Genomic DNA, 22742 nt, shown 5'->3' on the forward strand with positions numbered 1-22742 from the left:
TGCTAGCCCAAGCCCCCAAACCAAGTAGACATCTTCCTGCCAGAAAACGGGGAAGCGGTAACATAAGGGGGATGTTAAAACGGTAACATAACGGGAATATACTTGGAATGCAGAACCTCCATATCCGCGTCCCTAGGATGGCAGTGGTCACCGCCACCTCCAGACCGGTGGACAGGGCTGCGGGCGATAACGAAGCGGAGGCGGCACCGGGCTGGAGCTCCCGCTTCCCCAGCGACACAGCAGCCGGGCTCCCGCGCGCTGAGCCGCGGCTCCCGCCGGGCCGCGAGGGGGCGCTATGGCACAGCGGCGGCCCAGGGCGCTGCGTGGTCACGGCCGGGGGCGGAGTGGGGGCCGCGGGAGGGAGGCGGGAAGAGCGTTGCACTTCCGCTGGCCGGCGGCTCCTGGAGGCCACAGTGGGAGCGGAGGGAGCGCGCGGCCCGGGGCCCCGCAGTCCCCGGCCCCTCCTCCGCCCCACGCAGCCGGGACCATGGACCCCAGGTGGGGACTAGAGGGTGGGGGGAGCGGCGAGCCCACGTGACCGAGCCCCGCGACACGTGACCGCCGCTCCTCCGAGCGCGCGGGGGGCCGGGCGGGGTCCTGGCTCCCGGGCCGGTGGCCGGCCTAGAGCCGCCCGGAGCCTGCGCGGGTGGGGGTGCGCCGTGGCCTTGTGCTCCTCGGGGGCTCCAGGAGGGTCGGGAGAGAAGTCGCGGGAGGGACCCTGGAGCTTCGGGAGCCCCGAGGGCGGGGCCGGGGGGCGCCGCGCCTCTAACCGGAGCGGCCGGCGGGCGCTGGAGGGAACAGAGGGAACCTGTGTGGCCGGAGGGGCGGGTCCGCTCTTGGGGACGGAGGGAGCCCAGCCTGGCCCGCGCCGCCCCCCCACCCCCGCCCCCAGGAGAGAGAGAGGCTCTTTGTCCGTGCTGGGCTGCAGCTGAGGGGGGCGGGGAGGAGGCTCCGGGCCCTTCTCCGGTGTCGTCCCCCTGGAGGGCCCAGAGGGTGAGGAGCTGTACTCTGATCTTTGTGCCCGCCGTGCCCGCAGGTGGTGGGCAGTGGTGGTGCTGGCTGCGCTCCCCTCCCTGGGGGCAGGTGGGGAGAAGAACCCCGAAGCCCCTCCGGAGTCGTGGACTCAGCTCTGGTTCTTCCGCTTTTTGGTGAACGCGGCTGGCTATGCAAGCTTTATGGTGCCTGGCTACCTGCTGGTGCAGTACTTCAGGCGGAAGAACTACCTGGAAACAGGTGTGTGGGGAAAGGGTGGGGAAGTGTGCTTACTCTAGATTAAAAATTAGGAGAGTTGGCCGGCGGTGCAAAGGGGATGTGCTTTGGCAAGCGAGGCAGGGCGGGCTGGCAGCAGTGGGGAAGCTGCAGTGCTAGGGAAAAGCTTCGGTTTCCCCTTGTGTACTTTCTCCAGGTAGGGGTCTCTGCTTCCCCCTGGTGAAAACTTGTGTGTTTGGCAATGAGCCCAAGGCCCCGGATGAGATTCCCCTGGCTGCCCGGGCAGATCCAGCGGAGACCAGTCCCACTTGGCAGGCCCTGAAGCTGCTGTTCTGTGCCTCGGGGCTCCAGGTAGGTAGGTGGGCTCTGCGGCTTTCCCTGGGTGGGGTCCCCGAGGAGCCAGCGGTCTCACCCCTCCAGTCCCAACAGTTCGCTGGTGGCTGTGTTGTGTGTTCTCCCAGAGGCATACCATCATCTTAGGGGTGGTTGGAGGAAGCACTGTCTTTTCTTTCCTCCTCTCTCTACCCTCCGTGATTTCTCCCTTCCTCTTGTAAATATACCGTAAATGGACTGATAAAATTTTCAGCCTTCCCCCACTACTGCATGTGAGAGGGACACTAACCCCACGGCATGTTGGAGTGGACACTTCTGTTTCCAATATGCTAAGTTGAACTCACGGGTGTCCGATCTTCGTTAAGAAGTCTAGACCCCCAGAATTGGTTGGAAATAGAAAAGAAAATACTTGGATGGAGTCAGCTCTGACATACCCTACTCTGGGGACAAACAGGGTCTGGTCAGTCTTAAAGCATTAGTCATTGTGTTTCACACAACACTTGATTCTCAACAAGGTGAGTCCAGGTTTGGGAGAGAAGAGGCAAGTAACTTGTAGTTACTACAGAGAGCTATCTGTCCATTTGAATAATTCTCAACATCATCCTGAGAAAGGAGGAGGTTGTCAGGATGCTTTGGGGCCTGCCTGCTGTTTCCTTCTCTTGAGTATCTTCTCTGCTGTCTCTGCCCTGCCCCATCAAGGTGTCTTATCTGACGTGGGGAGTGCTGCAGGAAAGAGTGATGACCCGCAGCTACGGGGCCACGGCCACATCTCCAGGCGAGCGCTTCTCGGACTCTCAGTTCCTGGTGCTCATGAACCGCATCCTGGCCCTGATGGTGGCTGGCGTCTACTGCATCTTATGCAAGCAGCCCCGACATGGGGCACCCATGTACCGGTACTCCTTTGCCAGCCTGTCAAATGTGCTCAGCAGCTGGTGCCAATACGAAGCCCTCAAGTTCGTCAGCTTCCCCACCCAGGTGCTGGCCAAGGCCTCCAAGGTGATCCCTGTTATGCTGATGGGAAAATTGGTGTCTCGGCGCAGCTATGAGCACTGGGAATATCTGACAGCTGGCCTCATCTCCATTGGGGTCAGCATGTTCCTGCTGTCCAGCGGACCGGAGCCCCACAGCTCCCCGGCCACCACGCTCTCAGGCCTCATCCTGTTGGCAGGCTACATTGCCTTCGACAGCTTCACCTCCAACTGGCAGGACGCCCTGTTCGCCTATAAGATGTCATCGGTGCAGATGATGTTTGGGGTCAACCTCTTCTCCTGCCTCTTCACGGTGGGCTCCCTGCTGGAGCAGGGGGCCCTCCTGGAGGGCATCCGCTTCATGGGGCGACACAGCGAGTTTGCAGCGCACACCCTGCTGCTCTCCATCTGCTCTGCGTGTGGCCAGCTCTTCATCTTCTACACCATCGGGCAGTTTGGGGCTGCCGTCTTCACCATCATCATGACCCTCCGCCAGGCCTTCGCCATCCTCCTTTCCTGCCTCCTCTATGGCCACACTGTCACTGTGGTGGGGGGCCTGGGAGTGGCTGTGGTCTTTGCTGCCCTCCTGCTCCGGGTCTATGCCCGGGGCCGTCTAAAGCAGCGGGGAAAGAAGGCCATGCCAGTCGAGTCATCTGTGCAGAAGGTTTGAGGGCCCAAGGGATGACTGGGACCCGCTTACTGTACCAGTTTTTCCTCTCCTACTGTCTCTCCTTGGAGGCAGCTGGCCCCCCGGGCAAAATGCAGGTTTCTCGACCAGCGCTGCAGCAGGGGGCAGGGAGCCCAGGAGGCGGCCTTCCCTGTTGCCTTGTCACCCAGCCTCCAGTGGGCAGGATTCTCCCCAGGGTGGAGAGAACAGTGGGGGACTGAGAAGGTGGAGGCGCCTTCCGAAGCCCCTCCCTCCTCTGGTTCCGCGAAGTCTTGCCCTGGAGGCTCTGCTAGTGCCTCACCTGTGCTTGTCCCCTACCTTGACTACTACCCTTTCAGACTCTGAGACATGCATTTCTTCCTCTGGTGAGAGAAGCACAAGTGTAGGCTCCCGATGCTGCTTTCCCAGGAGAGAAAGTGAATGATGGTGCTGTGCTGGGCGAGGGGTTGGGAATCCTGCCCAGCACCACCAGCCCCCCTGCTCCTGGATCCCTAGGCTCTGCCCTATGAATCAGTTGCAGGTTTTGGTACTTTGGAAATATAACTTTTGCTCTTATTTTATTAAATTAAATTGCTGCAGTGGGTTTGGTCCTGTGTTTTGGTTGACCAAGTACAAACATTCAACTTCAGATACTTAAAACTTCCATTAGCTCAGAACAGCCTACAGTCTCTGTTTTACAAGTGTCAAATGTTTAACTTGTTTAAATACTGAAAGTGAACAACACAGTGGTTGTTAACATGTGCCATTTCTTTGTCCTTTTTTGTGGCCTGGTGGCTGACTGGAAACTGCAGCTCAGTGCCCAGCACCACCAGTGAAGCTACCTCATACTGTCAGCCCAGGGAAAGATCAACTCAGAAAGCACTGAATGTATGCTTTTGTACTACCATAGTAAACTCAAATTGAGTGGAAAATTGTCTGTATATGCTAAGCTTAGGAAAGGGACTTTTGAAAGTCTTCTGTGCTAAGTTGCTTCAGTTGTGTTCAATTCTTTGTGACCCTATGGACCATAGCCCGCCAGGTTCCTCTATCCATGTAATTCTCCAAGCAGCAATACTGGAGTGGGTGGCCATTCCCTCCTCCAGGGGATCTTCCCAACCCAGGGATTGGATTCACGTTTCTTACCGTCTCCTGCATTGGCAGGTGGGTTCTTTACCACTATACCACTTAAATTCAGTGTTTATCATTATTTTGAAAAAATTGTAGCTAATTCACAATGTTAATTTCTGCTGTACAGCAGTGACTGTTTTACAGTATTTTTCCCCATATGGTTTATAAGATACTGAATATAGTTCTCTGTAGGACTTCTACATAGGAACACTTTGGCCAGCTGACGGTAATGCCCCCACTCAACCACCAGTCTGTTGTTCATGACTTAATTCAGATTCATGTTGTATTTTCCACATATATCCCACACAGGTGGTTATCAAGTGCTATGTCTTCCCTATTAGTATAACCTCCAGTGGCATCCATGTTGCTGCAGATGGCGTCACTTCATTCCCAATGGCTGAGTAGCATTCCACAGTGTACATCTTCCTTACCAGTGACCACGCGTCCACTCTTGACTACTGTCCATAGCTGCTGTGAACGCAGAGGTGTAGGTTTTTTATTTGATGTTTTCTCTGGATGTTATGTCCACGAGTGGGATTGCCTTTTTTAGTTTTCTGAGGAACGTTTTCCACTGTGGCTGCACCAACTTTGGACCAAGAGAATCCAGTCCCACCTGTAGCATAGGAAGGTTCCCTTTTCTCTACACTCTCTCCAGCATGTTACTGCAGCTTTTAAATGATGGCCATTCAGACCCATTTGTGATAGTACATGTACAATTTTGTTTTACATTTCTCAAACTAGCATCTTGAACATCTTTTCATGCATCTACTGGCCACCTATGTCTTAAGAGAAATGTCTATTTAGTTCTTTGCCCGTTTTTTGACTGCATTGAGTTCAATGAGCTATTTTAGAAATTTAGCTTATGTCTGTTGCATCATTTGCAATTATTTTCTCCCACTTTGTGTCTCATTTTGTTTTTATGACTTCTGAATTTACTGGTGATGGTTTTAATATCTTCCTATGTACCATAATTGGGCTTCCCTGGTGGCTCAGCTGATAAAAAGTATCTGCATATAATGCAGGAGACCTGGGTTGGGAAGATCCCCTGGAGAAGGGGACGGCTTACCCACTCCAATATTCTGGCCTTGAGAATTCCATGGAGTGTATATTCCTGGGGGTCTCAAGAGTCAGACAAAAGTGAGCAGACATGGCTGAGCAACACTGACTTTCACTTTATGTACCATGTTATCTACTCAGAATAATGGCAGGTTAAGATTTGTGAAGGGATACATAAAGGATAACTCCAAAGGCAGCACTGTATATACTTAAATCTACGAGAGCAGAACTGTGTAAAAAACCTGCATCTTCTTTAATACTTTAATTTCAGAACAAAATAAACAAAAAAAAACACAACACACAACATTCAAACCCCATGTCAAACGTGGAAGGATAGGGCTTGAGGTCCATGTATCCTGCCTTAGAAGGACAGAAATAAAACCACTAGACATCGGCAGAGGGAACCACATGGGCCAGGGCCACTGGGGCTGCTGCTGCTGCAGGAGCCATGGGGACGCTATACAGAGGGAGCAGTCTGCAGGTGGAAACTCCTAATCTACTTCTTCCATGCGAGAGGCGTCCTCGTCACCCTCAAGGGGGGGAATCTCATCAGGAACAGCAGCGCTGGGCTCCTCTGCCGTCACTTCATCTTCATCGATGCCTAAGAGCAGGAAAGAAACCACTTCAGATACGCCCCAAAAGCCTTCAAATGCGCCCGATACACCTTGCTACTTGAAAGGACAAGGGCACTCACCCAGGCCGAGCTTTATCATGCGGTAGATGCGGTTGGAGTGGGTCTGGGGATCCTCAAGCGAGAAGCCAGAGGAGAGCAGTGCAGTTTCGAACAGCAGCACCACCAGGTCCTTGACGGCCTTGTCGTTTTTGTCCGCCTCTGCCTTCTGCCGCAGGGTCTCCACGATGGGGTGGTCAGGGTTGATCTCCAGGTGCTTTTTGGCCATCATGTAGCCCATGGTCGAGTTGTCGCGAAGCGCCTGGGCTTTCATGATGCGCTCCATGTTGGCAGTCCAGCCATAGGTGCTGGTCACGATGCAGCAGGGTGACGACACGAGCCTGTTGGAGATCGTCACCTGAGGGCAGTCAGAAAAACTCGTTACATTTCCAATTACCACCTCAAGGCCAAGATGCTTCTGTCTACTTTTTGGGGAAACGATGCCTTATCTTTGGTAAGTTCTATAAAAATACCAACCTTAGAATAAAAAGTAGGAGGGCACTGAACAAATTAGGCTGCCTAAACCACTAACTAGCAGCCAAAGATGGAAGGAAACCACTCTGAAGGCATCTCTAACAAGATAGCTTCATAACGGCTTACCTTCTCCACCTTCTTATCCAGGATCTCCTTCATGAGTTTGCAGAGGTTCTCAAACTTTGCCTTGCTCTCCTCCATCTTCTTCTTCTCCTCCTCGTCCTCGGGCAGCTCCAGGCCCTCCTTGGTCACAGAGACCAGACTCTTCCCATCAAACTCCTTCAGCTGCTGTACACAGTACTCATCGATGGGCTCCGTCATGTACACCACCTCAAAGCCCCGCTTCCGCACGCGCTCCACAAATGCGGAGTTGGCAACCTGCTCTTTGCTCTCACCTGTAGGATTACTCAGTGTGACTCAAGGGCCAAAATGCCTCATCCTGCCAGTTCCCCAGGACCCTTAAGTGTTCTCCCCACACCTATAAAAAAAGGCTTTGATCAGACCCAGGTTCCAACTCACCAGTGATGTAATAGATGGACTTCTGGGTCTCCTTCATGCGAGACACATATTCTGAGAGAGAAGTCATCTCGTCTCCAGACTGGGACGTGTGATAGCGCAGCAGCTCAGAAAGGCGTCGCCGGTTAGTGGAGTCCTCATGGATTCCAAGCTTTATGGGTAGCGGAAAAAAATCATTTTGTTAGGAAATAACTTCTTATCCTCTAACCGAATGAAAAAAAACTATTAAGCTAGTACTTGCTGCTTACTTTCAGATTTTTAGAGAATGCCTCGTAGAACTTCTTATAGTTCTCCTTGTCTTCCGCTAGCTCAGAGAAGAGCTCAAGGCACTTCTTAACAATGTTCTTACGAATAACCTTCAAAATTTTGCTCTGCTGGAGCATTTCTCGGGAGATGTTCAGGGGAAGGTCTTCAGAGTCAACCACCCCACGGATGAAGTCTGAAATCAAAATATGGAAGCTGGGTTTTAAAGATACAGGAGTGGCGGGGATAAAGATAAAAGGTACATAAGGTCGTCTGGATTCAACAGAAGGACCGATTTTCTCACCAAACTTTCACTTGTTGGGCTGCAAAGGATCCTTAATCTAAGGTAAAGACTCCAGTCCCCCTGAGAACGCTGAAACAAACTACATTAGGGCAAAAAGATACTCACTGAGATATTCCGGAATCAACTCATCACAGCTGTCCATGATGAACACACGGCGGACATACAGTTTGATGTTGTTCTTTTTCTTTTTGTTCTCGAAGAGGTCAAAAGGAGCCCGACGGGGGATGAACAGCAGTGCTCTGAATTCCAGTTGACCTTCTACAGAGAAGTGCTGAAAGAAATCCAAGATAAGCCAACTATGTACTCAAGAGTGGCTTTTGGTCCCAATACCAAAATGTCCAGTTATTTGAAACAAAAACCTTCTTATCCCCGTAGAGAAAATTTAAGCCCTAATGCCCTAAGTGAATCTAACTACCAGCACTGTATAACCTTTGGGTCAAAGACTCCAGGTGGGTAAAGCCGCCAGAGACAGGTCACGGGGAAGATGTCATTTCTCCACCCTGGAAGGATCCATTAGCAAATAAACTCAGCATTCACAGTTCCCAGCTAGCAACCAGTTGGGTAAGTTCCATTTGTCCGTATCAGCACCTCCTATTGAGCCAACAAGCCAGACTTCTTACCTTCACTGCCAAGTGATCTTCCCAGTCATTGGTAAGACTCTTGTAGAACTCTCCATATTCCTCCTGGGTGATGTCATCAGGGTTCCTGGTCCAAATGGGCTTGGTCTTGTTCAGTTCTTCCTGATCAATGTACTTCTCCTTTATCTTCTTTGTCTTCTTTTTCTTATCTTTGCCACTATCATCCTCCTCGTCTGAGCCCACATCTTCAATCTTAGGCTTCTCTTCATCATCTTTATCTTCCTCTTCTTTCTCACCTTTCTCTTCTTCAGCCTCATCATCACTGATTTCCTTCTCACGTTCTTTCTCCAGCTGTAAGTATCAAAGATGACAGTTTCAGAGTACAAAAAGGCAAAAAAAACCCCCCAAAGTCCATGCAATTCTCTAAAGCATCAGTTACCTGCACCTGAGTTACCAGTCCATACTCACATAAAGTGTGATGGGATAGCCTATGAACTGAGAGTGCTTCTTCACCACTTCTTTGACCCGCCTCTCTTCCAAGTACTCTGTTTGGTCTTCCTTCAGGTGGAGAATCACTTTGGTACCGCGGCCAATAGGCTCACCTAGAAAAAATTAATCAGAACAATATAAAAAACTAAATAAATAAACGCAAAACTATAACTGCTTTACACATACAATACTCAAGATCTTCATTTCTGTTTCCCCAGAATTCTAATCCAGACACTTTAACAGGAAAGCCAACTTACCATGGTCAGCACGGACAGTGAAGGAACCTCCAGCAGAAGACTCCCAAGCATACTGTTCATCATCGTTATGCTTTGTGATCACAACCACTTTCTCTGCCACTAGGTAGGCAGAGTAGAAGCCCACACCAAATTGCCCAATCATGGAGATGTCTGCACCAGCCTGCCAAAGTTAAAAAAAGTCAAACTCAAGTTTCAAAGAAATGGCAAAGCAAACACCAATAACATAAATGGGGTGTGCCTAACCAACCACGTACCTGAAGAGCCTCCATAAATGCTTTAGTGCCAGACTTGGCAATGGTTCCCAAATTATTTACAAGATCAGCTTTGGTCATGCCAATGCCTGTGTCTACCAGAGTCAGAGTACGCTCCTGGGGGTTTGGGATGATGTCAATTTTCAGCTCTTTACCACTGTCCAATTTGGAAGGGTCTGTCAGGCTCTCATAGCGAATCTTGTCCAAGGCCTGAAAGTACAAAATTGCAGTTTTACAATTCTGCTTCCTCAAAACCCATCTCACCCAAAAGAAATTTTTTTAAATTCCCCAAATACCCTAATTCTGATTACTCCTTTAGCTTGTAGGTTGAGAATGACATCCAGTGGGTTACAGTATCCTATCTATCCACAGAAAGCAAGGCAATACTTTTTGGAACGGCAGTTAAGTTTGTATCACCTTTATCAGTAACACCACAAAATGCCAAACCACCCCCACTTTCCCTCTCTTGGAGTACTTGAGAAACAAAAAACCAACGTCAATGAAGACATTCAGGGCACTCACATCAGAAGCATTACTGATCAACTCCCGAAGAAAAATTTCCTTGTTGGAATAGAAGGTGTTGATAATAAGAGACATGAGTTGGGCAATTTCTGCCTGGAAGGCAAATGTCTCCACCTCCTCCTCTCCATGGTGCACTTCCTCAGGCATCTAAAATAAAAAGGCAAGAATTTAAGACTCCTCAAGTTCACCATCAGCCACGATACACATGAAGAGACTCTATTCAAACTGTTTTGAGCTGGGTACTAAGACTGGAAAATCTTCCCCTCTATCAATTTCAGGCAGCACCCTTAGAAACAATGGGGCAAGGGGCGCGCCTAACACATTGAACAAATTGCATTAATGTTTCTTGTAAGGTATTTTGAAGCCAAACTCCTGTTAAGTGAATCATAGATCAGCACAATCTAGTTTGTTAGGCATTCCAACCCAGGTATCTCGAAAGCAGGTAAATTCACACATATTTAAATACGCAAATTACTGACTCTAGTTCCACCTTCAAGGTTAACAGGTTTCACATTAAAGGGCAATGATTTAAAACTGTCCTCCCATTAGGTAACTCCAAGGAGATAATACGGTACTGCTGCTTCCCGTAGTAGGGACAGCTAACTCGAGATTGGCGGGATGCCTATCCAGGTGGGCTATACAGACAAAGAACCGATAAAGAAAGGGCTCCATCGTGACCCCTCTGCACACGTGACTGAAGCTCAAGACCAAACCAAACACTAAGATGGTGCCCTTAGTCTGCGGGGCCGACTCTCGTCACGGCTGGACATGCGTCGACCACGCGAGGAGGGGGCGCCACCGCGCAGCCTCCCTTCGCCCCAACATCCGGGCACCAGGGCGGGGCGCCGGGCTCCAGAAGCTTCCAGAACAATCTCAGCTCTCGGAGAGGGGCGGGGGAAAGGACGTGCCCACGAATCCCAGAGCCTGCCCCCTCCGCTCAACAGCCCCTCCTCCACCGAGACGAAGGAAAGATCTAGAAGGATGGAAGAAGCAAGATATACGCCGCCGGCGACCGAAAACGGAGCTCTTCGCAGACCCTCACGGAAAAGCCCCGAACAAAAGGACTTTAAAAAAATTGTGTCCGATAGAACAAGTGGCAAAACCTGGTAATGACCAGCCTTGCTGAGTCACAGCGGGCGCGCCCACCCACCCCGTTCGGGGACCCTCCGGCGCCCCGTAGCCGCGTCCGGAAGTGGAGAGGCAAGCATGGCAGCGTCCCGGGCCGGCGCGGCCACCACGTGCAGTGCCTACCCCGCGCCCCATTCTGCGGCCCCACAAAACAACGCTTAATAGCTGCGGAAAAGCAGCCCCGCCGCCAACCACAGAAACGAGTGTAAACTCAATAGCTCGCTCCAAGCCCTCCCCCAAGAGAAGAAATGGGAGCGCTACGCCAGAATCCGCCCCAACACGAGATGTAGGTCTCGGAAAGGACGAGTGGGCCGAAAGCAACGCGAAAGAACAAGCTAACCTGAAAAGCCCAAATGAGACCGAAGCCTTACCTTCAAGGATAAGAATCACAGGTACTAAAGACCACCAAGCGGGCAATAGCTGCCTCGGGCTCACGCACCGCAAGAAGGCTGCGCGGGGGTGACTCAAGAGAACGGCTGTGTGCCCCCAATCGGCTTATATAAGGCGAAGCACCACCCAGCTGCCCGCCCCCGGATCCCTCCGCCTTAAAGGAGGATGCCTGTCGGCCGCGCACCTGCCGCCGCCCGCCCGCCCATCTTGACGTCACGGTCCAAAATAGGGGAGGGGACCGTGAAAGGCGGGAGCCGCCGGCCCTGAGAGTACACGTATTTACTCTTGTTCACAGCCCCGTCTCCGCGCTCCTAAAACAGGACACCATCAGAAACATATGTTGGGAGTGCTCATATAACATAAGCGGTGGAACTAAAGGCGAGGATTCCCCCACTAACCTCTGTAAAAACCTGCAGGGCAGGCGTCTCCACTCCCGAGAGTCCCAGCCTCGGGACTAAGGTCCAAGCCTAAACAGGGGTCACCCTCTCCCCCCTACGCTCCGCGGCTCGACCTCCTCATTAGAAGCTGCCCTACAGATACTCCAATTGCCTGATACGGGAAAGGGGTCTTTCCCGCGAGCGTTGCGGAATTAAAGAGGTCCCACTTCGTGGGCATGCCCAGAATACAGGCCCTCGCGGGGGCGGGCCAGCGTTTCGCCGTGAGGCGTGGCTCCTGCTGCGGGTCGGGCGCTGGCTCCAGCCGGCAAGGGGACTCTTTGCCTGCACACGCGGCGGAAGGAGCCAGGGCGGCGGTGCTGCGACACTTCCAGCAGCTTCCAGACCGGCCAGGGCGGCCCTGCCCCGCCCCTTCCCTCGAGGCCCCGCCCCGCCCTCTGCGGCCTGGGCTGTGCCTCTGCGGCGGCTCCGCCCCGCAACCGCACTGCTGGGAGCCTGGGGGCCAAGTGGGCTATACCCTCATTTCCTCCAGGAAACTGCAGAGGTGGCGCATTACCCTACCCGCCAGGCCCAGCTAGCCCGGCACTGCGTCCGGGGTAGGGTGGAGCCGGGATGACCCCACTTCTCCCCCTTTCGATCACACAGCACACCGGCCGGTGGGGCGGTTCTGAGGGTACCACCTTCAGAGAGCAGACTCTGGGGATGGGGTCGCTTATCCGACGGACCGCTCCCACCCCCCACCCCCAGCTTCTGCAGCCGCCCACAGGTGAGGGAGCGCAGAGACTTGCATATCGAGTTGTTTCTCAATTTGGCTTCCTTTTTCTATTTTTTTCCCACCCTCTTCCCTCCTCCTGCAGCTGCCTAGATCTGGGAAGTCGGGTCTCCCAGGACTCCTGCAGGATGGCAGGAGTTCTTGGAGGCAGCATGAGGACGCTGATCAGAGTGTGGCCCGCTCCAGGTGCCAGAACCAAGTCGTTCCCCTTCGGCTGTGGCGCCGGAGCCTCAAGGCCATGGGCCTGCCCAGGGAGTGCCAGAGGGACGCCCTCCTCTGATGTCTCTGCCCCGTTTGCGTGCCCTCCAGCTGGTGAGCTGGCCTTACTTTTCCAAGGCCTTATATCTGAAGCCTCCTTTACGCAGATTCCCCTCCAGAAGAGAATGGCCCCTCCCTACGCTGTGACCTTGTGGATGTCCAGCAACTCCCTTCGTGGCCTGCTTTGTCGGTGCCTGGCATCCTGGGGAGAGGTTCCCCCACCACCCACCCGCGGACCTCCCTTAGCAGCCCTGGCGCCCAGTCTCATTCTTTCACATTTTCTTTGTTCATATGTTGAGTTCCAGGGAACAAAGGACCCTTCCTTCCCTTCTCCTTGGCCCACACTCCAGACCTCAACAGCTCCGCCCCCATTACCTCAATTTCATCTCTCCATAGACTTCTACTTCTCTTCATTACGGTCTGGGAGAAGCCTGTGGCTGGGAGAAGTCAGTGAGTGTGGGAAGGGGCGTGGGCGCTGCTGCTAGGAGGGGCCCCCGGCTGCTCTGTTCCTGATGGAAACCTCAAACCAGGAGCATCACCCCCACCAGTGCACCTGCCCTTCCTATGTACAGAAGGGGTTGGTTAATTAAACACCTGCTCCCTGGTTCACAACAGCATGCACAGTATTTCACAGTCCTGTTTAGAGGTGGGAGTGAGTCTGCACACCTAGAAAGTGGGAGAGGAAGGCTTTAGAGAGTACCCCTGGGTGGGTCAGCTCAGAGCCTTTTCTCCACTAACTCCCGTGCCCCCTGCTGCAGAAGTCCAGTAGTGCGGATGCTGTTTCCCAGACTTAAGCCGGAAGCAGAACAAAGATCACTCCTGTGGACCAGTGTCGGGACCAAAATTCCTCAGGGGGTTCCTAATGGGAAAATCTCAAGTCTCATCACCAGCACAGAAATTCTGATTTCTCTTTTGGAAGCCTCCCAGGATGACCTCTCCAGCTCACCGAAACTCACTAAGCCCCACTTGTAAGCCTTGCCTTACCACGCGGAGATGTGGAAACAAGACAAGAAGCCGTCAGCCCACTGGGGGGAGCTGCAGCAGACCAGTTGTGAATCAGAGCAGCTAAAAGCAGGGGAGAAACCTGAGTTCCCAGCTCAGCCTGGGGAAGGTGGCTGGCACAGGTCTACCCCCAGCACAGGGAAAGCATGGGGAAGGCACAGCCCTGACAGAAGGACCAGGAACCCTCAAGGGAGGCAAAGTAAAAGTGAAAGAAAGTGAAGTTGCTCAGTCGTGTCCCATTCTTTGCTACTCATAGCCCACCAGGCTCCTCTGTCCATGGGATTCTCCAGGCAAGAATACTGGAGTGGGTTGCCATTTCCTTCTCCAGGGGATCTTCCCAACCCAGGGATTGAACCTGGGTCTCCCGCATTGCAGGCAGACGCTCTACCATCTGAGCCCAGGACTACCAGGGAAGCCCAGAGAGGCAGGGGTCACTGAAAGTGGCCCAGCAGGCAGGAATCAGGTCACATAGGGTCACAATGCCATGCTGAGTAGTTCTGACCTTAACTTAGGGTCAGGGAAGCCACTGAAGGCTGTTAAAGATGACTTGACCGCCCCCAACCCCCGATCCCCAGAAGTCTGTTCTCAGCAGCATTTGCAATCCTTGATGTTCCCAAGATACCCTTTATTTCCAACCAGGCCTCAAAGACCCAGCCTCACCTTCTGCTACCTGGAGGGCCGCCAAATGAAGCAAGGATTGACAAACTGTGGCCCTCAGCCAGTGGTCTTATCACTTGCTTCTGTATGGCCTGTGAATAAGAATGGTTTTTATGTTGTTTAATGGTTGAAAAAATCAAAGGAAAGATAGTATTTTGGCATGTGAAAAGTATGTGAGGACTTTCTTGGTGGTCCAGTGGCTAAAACTCTGCACTCCCAAAGCAGGGGTCCTGGGTTCCACTGATGGTCAGGGAACTAGATCTCACATGCCACAGCTAAAAGAGCCCACATGCTGCACCCTAAGACCTGGTGCAGCCAAGTAAAATAAATATTTTTTAAAGTAGATGAAATTTGAATTTGTGTCCATAAAGTTTTACTGAAACACAGCTTTCTTCTCTGCTTACATGTTGGCTTTAGCTTGTTTCACACTGCAATGAGGGAGCTGATAGTTGAGACGGCGACCATATAGCTTGCAAAGTCTAAATATTTACCCTCTCACCTTTTGCAGAAAAGTGCTGCAGACCCCCTATCTAGCTAAAGCAAAGTAGGGTCTTGCAGGGCACACAGATTCAGCCTGGGTAGAGGCTCCCTGCTGCTGCTCATTCCGGGACTTCTAGTTAGGAAATGCAAATGGTCGTTCATGGGGGTCAAGGGACCACTGAGGGGAGTTTAGATACAGGGCAATGGATGAATCAAACAACCGCGGGCATCAGGACATCAGAGACTGTATAAGGACGGAGACGTAATAGTTTGATCCCTGGGTCGGGAAGATCCCCTGGAGGAGGACACAGACAACACACTCCAGTATTCTTCCCTGGAGAATCCCATGGATGGAGGAGCCTGGCGGGCTGCAGTCCATAGGGTCACACAGAGTCAGATATGACTGAAGCGACTTGGCAGGCACATAGCTCTGGATCCTTAACCCCCAGAACAGGCAGCCCCCCAAGTTCAGAGCCTGCCAGGCATGCTCTATCAGTTTTGGTCTTCCTGGTTTCACCAAGTTTACATCTCTGAATTCCTGAGCTGACATCCTCCTGGGCCAATGGATCTGACATTAATGTTGGGACAGTTGAGCAGGTCTGCAGGGCCAACCAGTGTTCCATCTCTTTGCCTCAGTTTCCATGTTCTGCTGGGACATGTCTTGCACAGCATTTGCTCATTTGATTATTATGTTATTTTTTGATGCAGTGGCAAATGGAAATTTGTGTCCATTTTCTGTTTCCTGGAGAGTCTGAAAAGTAATTGATTGTGGTATATCGATCCCGCAACTTGGTAAGCTATGTTGCTGCTGCTGCTGCTGCTAAGTCACTTCAGTCGTGTCCGACTCTGTGCGACCCCAGAGACAGCAGCTCCCCTGTCCCTGGGATTCTCCAGTCAAGAACACTGGAGTGGGTTGCCATTTCCTTCTCCAATGCATGAAAGTGAAAAGTCAAAGTGAAGTCACTCAGTCGTGTTCAACTCCCAGCGACCCCATGGACTGCAGCCTACCAGGCTCCTCCATCCATGGGATTCGCCAGGCAAGAGTACTGGAGTGGGGTGCTATTGCCCTCTCCGGTAAGCTATGTTACTAATTCTTAATTTGTCCGTCAATATTTTGTTGTTTTCTAGTACAACCCTAGCTATCATTTGAAAACAATGGTATTTTGGTTTTTGCCTTTCTAATCCATGTGTGTTTATTTCTTGTTACACTGCACCAGCTAGGACCTGCAGAAAAATGATGTGTGAAAAGAGTGGTCCTGGGCATCCCTGTCTCCTTTCTGATCAGAAAAGGAACCCTTCGTCATTGAGCATATTTACTTTCTCTGCTCCCCACTTGCGATACATCTTAAACTGAGTATCAGATTTTTTTGCCATCTATTGAAAATATTGTTTTTAAAATTTCCTTTATCTATTGATATTTTTAATTCATTAATAGACTTACAAATGTTGAGCTGAGATTATTTTCTTTTAAGTTTTGTAGAACCCATCTATAAAACTGCCTGCTGTTTCTATTGTTTTGAATATGAAAACATTTTAGGGGCTTCCCTGAAGGTCCAGTGGCTGAGACTCTATGCTCCCAATGAAGGGGGCCCTGGGTTCGATCACTAGTCAGGGAACTAGATCCCCACGTGCTGTGTCGCAACTAAGATCTGGTGCAGCCAAATAAATAATAAATAAAAATTTTTTAAAGAAAACATTTTAATTAGAAACTTTTTTTTTTCATGGTATAAGTGCATTCAAGTTTTCTACTACTTACTCCTTGAGTGAATTTTATTTAATAATTTTTCTGGATGTTTCTTGAAAGCTTTAAAGATTATAGCGTTCTGTTTCCTTGACTAACTTTTAAATCTCTGTTCTGTCTCAAGTATGTCTCCTTTTCCACACCTACAATTGTTTTTTGTGTCTTTTCCTTTTTTATAATAATCAGTTTCACCAGTTCAGTTCAGTCGCTCAGTTGTGTCTGACTCTTTGTGACCCCATGAATTGCAGCACGCCAGCCCTCCCTGTCCATCACCAACTCCCGGAGTTCACTCAGACTCAACGTCCATCAAGTCAGTGATGCCATCCAGCCATCTCATCCTCTGTCGTCCCCTTCTCCTCCTGCCCCCAATCCCTCCCAGCATCAGAGTCTTTTCCAATGAGTCAACTCTTCGCATCAGGTGGCCAGAGTACTGGAGTTTCAGCTTTAGCATCATTCCTTCCAAAGAACACCCAGGACTGATCTCCTTCAGAATGGACTGGTTGGGTCTCCTTGCAGTCCAAGGGACTCTCAAGAGTCTTCTCCAACACCACAGTTTAAAAGCATCAATTCTTCGGCACTCAGCTTTCTTCACAGTCCAACTGTCACATCCAGGGACTTATCTATTTTATTTACATAATTTTTCTGCTTAATTCTTTAATTTTTTTTACTTTATTCCTTTATTTTTTAAATTTCTGCTAAACTTTTTCTCATGACTTCTATTTTCAGGAGGTCGAGTCTGTTGTTCTATTTCTATTTTCTTAACTTCAATACTTAGCATATTAAGTTTCAGCCTTTCCCCTTTTCAGACATAAGGATTTAAGACTATAAGTTTCTTCTCAAGTACTATTTTAGCTATATCCCATAAATTTCAATATATAGTATTTTTAACTCAGTTTAAAGGATTTTGATTACCCTTATGGTACTTTTGATGATCCATTTAAAAGTGCTTAAAATGGTCAGTTTTATATTATCTTTTCATTTATGTCAACAATATACAATGGTGTGTACAGTGCTGAACTTTTGTATTTGAGACTTCCTTTGTAATCTAGGATGTGGTTAATATTAATAAAGCCTCCATGTGTGCTTGAGAAAAAGTATCTATCACCTAGCTGTTGGGTAAGTCTAAATACATTAAACCTACTAAATCAAGCCAGTTAATTGTGTTGTTTCAAACAAAACCCCCACTTGGCGACTCCTTGGGACATAGCTTGGAGAAGGGAAAGGCTGAGGTGGGGAGCTCACACAGGGGTGGGCAGAAGCAGGGTGCATGCCTTTTCTGAGGTAGAGTGAGAGAAGTGGGGGCTGAGGCACGTTGTGCTCCCAGTGCAGGGCCTGGGTTCTATCCCTGGCTGGGGAACTAGATCCTACATGCTACAACTAGAAAGATCCTACACGCTGCAGCTAAAGATCCTGCTCACTGCATCGAGACAATCCCGCGTGCTGCAACGAAGACCTGGTACAGCTGAGTAAATGCATAAAAATAAAAAATGTCAAAAAAAGAAATGGGGATGGGGAGGGAGATGGGAGGGAGGGTCAGGATGGGGAACACATGTACACCCATGGCTGATTCATGTGAATGTATGGCAAAAACCACCACAATATTGTAATTAGCCTCCGATTGAAATAAATTTTAAAAAGAAAAAGAAATGGGGGCTGAGGGGAGGAGGACCACTCTGGGTTTGAGGGGTCTAGAACTCTACTTCAGGGTTGTGGGGCATCAAAGAGAGACGTTCAGGAGGCAAAGGCTGATGGCTGAAGTTAGGGGCAAGAATGAAATATCTCAGGAGAGTAGGGTGCGTAAGCCAGAAACTGTGGTCTAAGCCATTCAGGAATTGTAAATGGGGCACATCTTTGGTAACTTTCTCTTTAATATTCAATATCAATGTCTTGAATCTCTAAGGACATAGTTACATGTGGCCTGGGGTGTGTGGCTGAGTCCTGCCTACCCGCTGTGGTCAGCCCAGCCCCAGCGTGTCTGTCCTCCTCCTGCCATTACACCCACCAGGCAGCCTTTTTTGTCCTGGGCATTGTTCAGTGTTCTGGGTCCCCTCTGACTAAGAAGGGAAAACGTAACCCCAAACCGGCTCAGCTCAGAGCAGGTTATAGTCAGGGAAAGGTGCAGGGGGCAGGTGACATCACAAACAACCCTGACCTGCTTAACCGCGCTGCCTGACACCTGTCCTGCCCCAGGCACAAGTCACCGCTCAATGCACAGGTCTCAACTGCCTGGATTTCTGGGTCATTCACAGGACTCAAGGCTTGCCTGGTCCACCTGCACCAGGTAAGAGACGGGTAGGGCCATGGTAGCGGGTTGAGGAACTCACCAACAGGAGGGGCTGAGGCAACACATCGGGAAGGACCTTGCTGGTTTCTCCCAGGAAGGATGCCATGGGAATTCGGGATCCTAGGAGGCTTAGAATCCCTGGGATGTCAGAAGATGCCTCTCTGCCATGTTCTGGAGGCAGGGAGGCAGGTGATGGTACCACCCTATCACGTGAGGCTCTGGACCTTTTCCCACGCCCTTCACTACCTAGAAGTGTGTGTGTGTGTGTGTGTGTGTGTGTGTGAGAGAGAGGAGGGCTGAGAGACACAGAGATAGAGAAACAGAGACTTAAACTTACCTGGTGCTTTGAAGTTTACAAAATGTTTTCCCATCCGTTAATCTTTCCAGCCTCGGTTTTATGGACGAAAACAGGCATTGGCCATCGTCAGCCCTCCTTAGGAGTCAATATATGTAAAAGCAGCCGCAGATGAGCATTATTCATTAACTCCGTGGAGTTTCACAACCCGGAGAGGTAGGCTAGCCAAATATTATTACCCCTGCTTTACAGATGAGCGACTGTGAGATGCAAAGCGCTTGGCTCAAGGTCACCCGGACTTAATGGGTAGTAAAGTCTGCCGCCCCCACCTCCCCCCACAATTGGCAGGGGCCAGATGCGAAGAAGGGCTGCGCGGATGCAGGCCGCGCTCCCGCGAGGGGGCGCCCGCAGCACGGTGACGTCGCCTCCCCAGCCCCCGCCGCGGGGCGGGGCTGAGAAGGACGCGGGCTCCCCTCGTTCGCGTCCCTGCCTGGCGGTTCTCGGCTGTCGCACGCGAGGCAGGGACTCGAGTGCTCGTTCGCACTTGGCTGGGGTGAAGGAAATGAGGTCTGGTTTTCGAGGCTTTCCGGGGCTGAAGATGCAGGGGAGGGGCCCGAACAGCGTGGAGGGAGGAGCCGCGGGTCGCTTAGATGGGGGCAGGGAGCCCACCAGGCAGAGGTCGTCCTAATGACTCTTGGCACCTCTATCTCTAGGGCTTGCATCTCCCGCACCCAGGCTCTCCCGCCGACTCGCTTAATTCCCTTAGCAAGTTCATACACGTCACCCCGTTTAAATAACAAGAATCTGGGCCACAGGGGATGGGTGACACAGACCTCGTCTCTGAATCTGAACCATGTCCCCAACCCGTACAAAGTTCCTGGGAGGGGGCTAGCTGTCCTGAGCAGAAGCCCCTGCTTTTGTGTGGTTCTGCTGACTCATTTAGCATTTGCCCTGCTGTCTGGAGCCAGAACGCCGGCGGGCTCACTGGCAGGGATCACCCGGACCGCCAAGGCTGTGGGGCTCTGATGAGCAGATTCTCCCGAGGGCACCCACGCAGGAAGCCGGGTCAGGTGGAGACGAGCGAGAGGAACCCAGCTGGGACACAGGCTCCTGGTGGGTTGTGGGGTAAAGTGGGTTCTGCTCACCTTCACCCTCCCTACCGGCTGGCCCCAGAAACCAGACGGGCCTCCCTGGAAGCCTGGCGTCCCTCCTTCAGACTGCCACTCTTTCCGTGTGTGTCAAGACGGGTTTCAGGCAGGGTCTGCTGGCCAGAACCCGGCTATCTCTTTAAGGTGACTCTGCACTTCTCTGCTCACATCCATTTTGATTCACTATCAAGAGTTTTACATCCTGAGAACAAATTTCCCAATAATGGGGGTGGGGTAGGGTTTCCTGTCAAGCACCTGCCTCCATCATACTACCCCTCACCCTACTCTTCCCATCTTCCCTCCAAAGACTACAAACAGGTATATTCCAATTCATCAGTGATACCTGATGGTTCACTTCTGTTTTTAAGGATGATGGCTAATTTTGCTGGGGCTCTTTAACTTTTCAAATATTTGAAGCCCCAACAATTCACCGAACAAGAGGGAAGTTTCTGTGGGGCTGTGGCGGCCACCTCAGGGAGTACAGCAGCCTCTGCACAGACCACTGCTTGGGACAGAAATGTCACACGGAAGGAGATGACCAGCACAAGCCCAGCCTTTGCCCACCTTATAAGTAGTAAAGTGCAGGGAGGAAAGAAGGCGAGGCCCCAGAGGCCTGCCTCCCGCAGGCAGCATTGCCTGCAGAGCGCCCTCTTGTGGTCAGAAACCGCCACTGCAGTTGGGCCGGCAGGAACCGTTTTCTAACCGCCAGAGCTTTCTAACCACTGCTCTCAGGGGAGGACAGTGAGGTCTTGAGTAAAATGAGTGAGATTCACACTTTTTGATAATTGCATTAGAAAAATTTTTGGAAAAGATATTCTAGTAATCTTCTTCAAACATCAGTTTCAGTCAGGGGACTTCCAGTGGCTAAGACTACATTCCCAATGCAGGGGGCCTGGGTTCAATCCCTGGTCAGGGAACTAGATCCCACATGATCAAGCACAGCCAGATAAATAAAATTTTTTTCCAAAGTTCAGAAAGATGTGACTGTAATCTAAAATGTTTGTCCTTCAAGTCACTGCTGGAGTTGAACTGAGTCCTACCATACAGCTGGAGTCTGGCCTGTGAAGACTGTGAGGGGGAACAAGCAGATGCAAGGAAGCGAACATTTCTGAGTATCTCTGGGAGCTTAAGAGTGAAAACGTAGGATGTGGACCTGAACTTGAAAAACATGACTGGCAGCTGGAGTAAGATAAGAGTATAAGCCACAGTTACAAAAGGTGCAGAGGGGGAAGGAACTGGAAACGCGGCTGCTGGTGGTAGAGGAAGATCAGGAAATGCCTGGCGTGCTCCAGGAGAGATCAGCCTGTGACTCAATGTTCTTTTCAGATTATTCTGCAGCCGCATGTGTGATGGCCGCAGTAGACCTGGCTGGAGTCCTGAAAGGCCAGGCAAGAGGCAGGAAGGGGCCCAGGGAAGAAGCACAGGGTCCCTGAAGGGCTGTGGTGCTGAGGAGGGAACCCAGCAGGACTGTCCGGTGTGGGTACCATGGGTCTGTCGAGGAGAGGGAGCAGAGAAAGGGTGCGGTTTTCTCTCAGCCTCGTGACCAAAGGGCTCTGCAGGGATGAGTGAAGACTCAGGGCACCCCTTGCTTTTGAAACTGATATGAAAGGAACAATTTGTTTCCTACCAGCCTCAGATTGTGTCCTGGTTTGACGTGTACTCTGGGGTATATCTGTGGACTCCAGTTCCCCATATGATAATACTTAACTCTCCTGTTAGGACTTCAGAGCTAATCAAAGACCCTTAAAAATGTGCCAACAGCCCTTAATGAAGCCTGAAGCCTTCAATTAAATTAAACTGTCAGAAATAAAGCCCTGACACAAGTGGGGGTGTGGGGGAACGGTGGTGGTGGTGGGGGGTCAGTGTCAGCTCAGCGCCCAGAGCTCTGGTTTCACTTCCTATCAGGAAGAGCTCTTTCTGAGAAGGGGGACTCCAGTGGTATGGCCCCCTCCACCGAGGCCTCTCTCGTTCCTGAGCCACTGAACACCTCCCTAGGCCAGAGTCTGGGAAGAGAAAGGGGCCCAGCTTCAACAAGGACACACAGGCCCCTTGTTCGCCATGAAGCCTGCCTTGACTTAGGTGTCAGGGCCTAGTGCCAAGGCAGGCAGAACCCTCCGGCTACAGCCTCTTCCTGCTGGTGGGGTGGGGGTGGGGAGGTGGAGCTGGCTGCTTTTAGACAGCTCCCTCCTCGGGCTGTGGGGTGAGGACAGAGTGGAGGGGGTGACTCTGAAGACAAAAGAAAGATGGCGCACTGTCTCCACCCCCAGGCCTCCTGAAAGGAGGAATGAAATGGCAAAAGGAAATAGCCTTTCTGCATCTCAGCCAACAGTCTGGGTGTCCTGGCTCCAGGCCTGTCTCTCTTCTGTGGCCCCAGCAGGAGGCACTGTAGTGCCTCTGAGACTAAAGAGGACCCACCCCATCCCTAATGCCTTGGACCCAGGCCCAGTGCTGGCCAAGGCCCATCTGGGTCATGCTCATCCCCCCAGACTCAGGCTGCCATCCCTCTAGCCTCTCCAGGGCGTGAAGCCATGGCTGGAGGACACAGGGA

At 51.4% G+C, this 22742-nt stretch overlaps 2 protein-coding genes and 1 long non-coding RNA gene across 5 annotated transcripts; 2 read left to right on the forward strand and 1 right to left on the reverse strand.

Moving 5' to 3' along the window:
- Positions 1 to 344: 344 nt before the first annotated feature.
- SLC35B2 (solute carrier family 35 member B2) lies at positions 345 to 3755 on the forward strand. 2 transcript variants are annotated; one of them, XM_025269104.3, is made up of 4 exons: positions 345 to 498; positions 1037 to 1233; positions 1406 to 1560; positions 2242 to 3755. In XM_025269104.3, the coding sequence occupies exons 1-4, from the start codon at positions 488 to 490 to the stop codon at positions 3178 to 3180; spliced, it is 1302 nt and encodes a 433-aa protein (XP_025124889.2). In that variant the 5' UTR covers positions 345 to 487; the 3' UTR covers positions 3181 to 3755. The 2 variants fall into 2 exon arrangements, with proteins under 2 accessions (XP_025124889.2, XP_025124894.2); XM_025269109.3 differs by lacking the exon at positions 345 to 498 and adding an exon at positions 564 to 646.
- A 1815-nt stretch (positions 3756 to 5570) lies between these two features.
- On the reverse strand, positions 5571 to 11301 carry HSP90AB1 (heat shock protein 90 alpha family class B member 1). Its single transcript, XM_006069300.4, has 12 exons — positions 11144 to 11301; positions 9645 to 9791; positions 9126 to 9332; positions 8872 to 9031; positions 8594 to 8727; positions 8168 to 8476; positions 7653 to 7818; positions 7249 to 7439; positions 7004 to 7151; positions 6611 to 6879; positions 6035 to 6368; positions 5571 to 5941 (listed from the first exon to the last, which is right to left on the reverse strand). Exons 2-12 carry the CDS (start codon positions 9789 to 9791, stop codon positions 5832 to 5834), a joined length of 2175 nt encoding a protein of 724 aa, XP_006069362.2. The 5' UTR covers positions 11144 to 11301; the 3' UTR covers positions 5571 to 5831.
- Positions 11302 to 11719: 418 nt separating this feature from the next.
- On the forward strand, positions 11720 to 14527 carry LOC123329777. Of its 2 annotated transcripts, none has more exons than XR_006545326.1 (3): positions 11720 to 12641; positions 12984 to 13037; positions 13346 to 14527. It is a non-coding gene; the product is annotated as an uncharacterized LOC123329777 (long non-coding RNA). The 2 variants fall into 2 exon arrangements; XR_006545325.2 differs by having other exon boundaries at positions 11720 to 12153; positions 12415 to 13037.
- The last annotated feature ends 8215 nt before the right edge of the window (positions 14528 to 22742 follow it).

The sequence above is a fragment of the Bubalus bubalis genome, chromosome 2 (assembly GCF_019923935.1).
Source record: "Bubalus bubalis isolate 160015118507 breed Murrah chromosome 2, NDDB_SH_1, whole genome shotgun sequence".
Lineage (NCBI taxonomy): Eukaryota > Metazoa > Chordata > Mammalia > Artiodactyla > Bovidae > Bubalus > Bubalus bubalis.

What these genes read in the sequence shown, in the direction of transcription:
- SLC35B2 (XM_025269104.3), top strand. An exon ending in GAAGAACTACCTGGAAACAG is followed by an intron (nt 1,234 to 1,405) that starts GTGTGTGGGGAA and finishes TACTTTCTCCAG; the next exon opens with GTAGGGGTCTCTGCTTCCCC. An exon ending in TCTGTGCCTCGGGGCTCCAG is followed by an intron (nt 1,561 to 2,241) that starts GTAGGTAGGTGG and finishes TGCCCCATCAAG; the next exon opens with GTGTCTTATCTGACGTGGGG.
- HSP90AB1 (XM_006069300.4), bottom strand. Translation starts at nt 9,791, where the DNA reads ATGCCTGAGGAAGTGCACCATGGAGAGGAGGAGGTGGAGACATTTGCC. An exon ending in CACTGTCCGTGCTGACCATG is followed by an intron (nt 8,728 to 8,871) that starts GTAAGTTGGCTT and finishes AATTTTTTCTAG; the next exon opens with GTGAGCCTATTGGCCGCGGT. An exon ending in AAGATCACTTGGCAGTGAAG is followed by an intron (nt 7,819 to 8,167) that starts GTAAGAAGTCTG and finishes GATTTCTTTCAG; the next exon opens with CACTTCTCTGTAGAAGGTCA.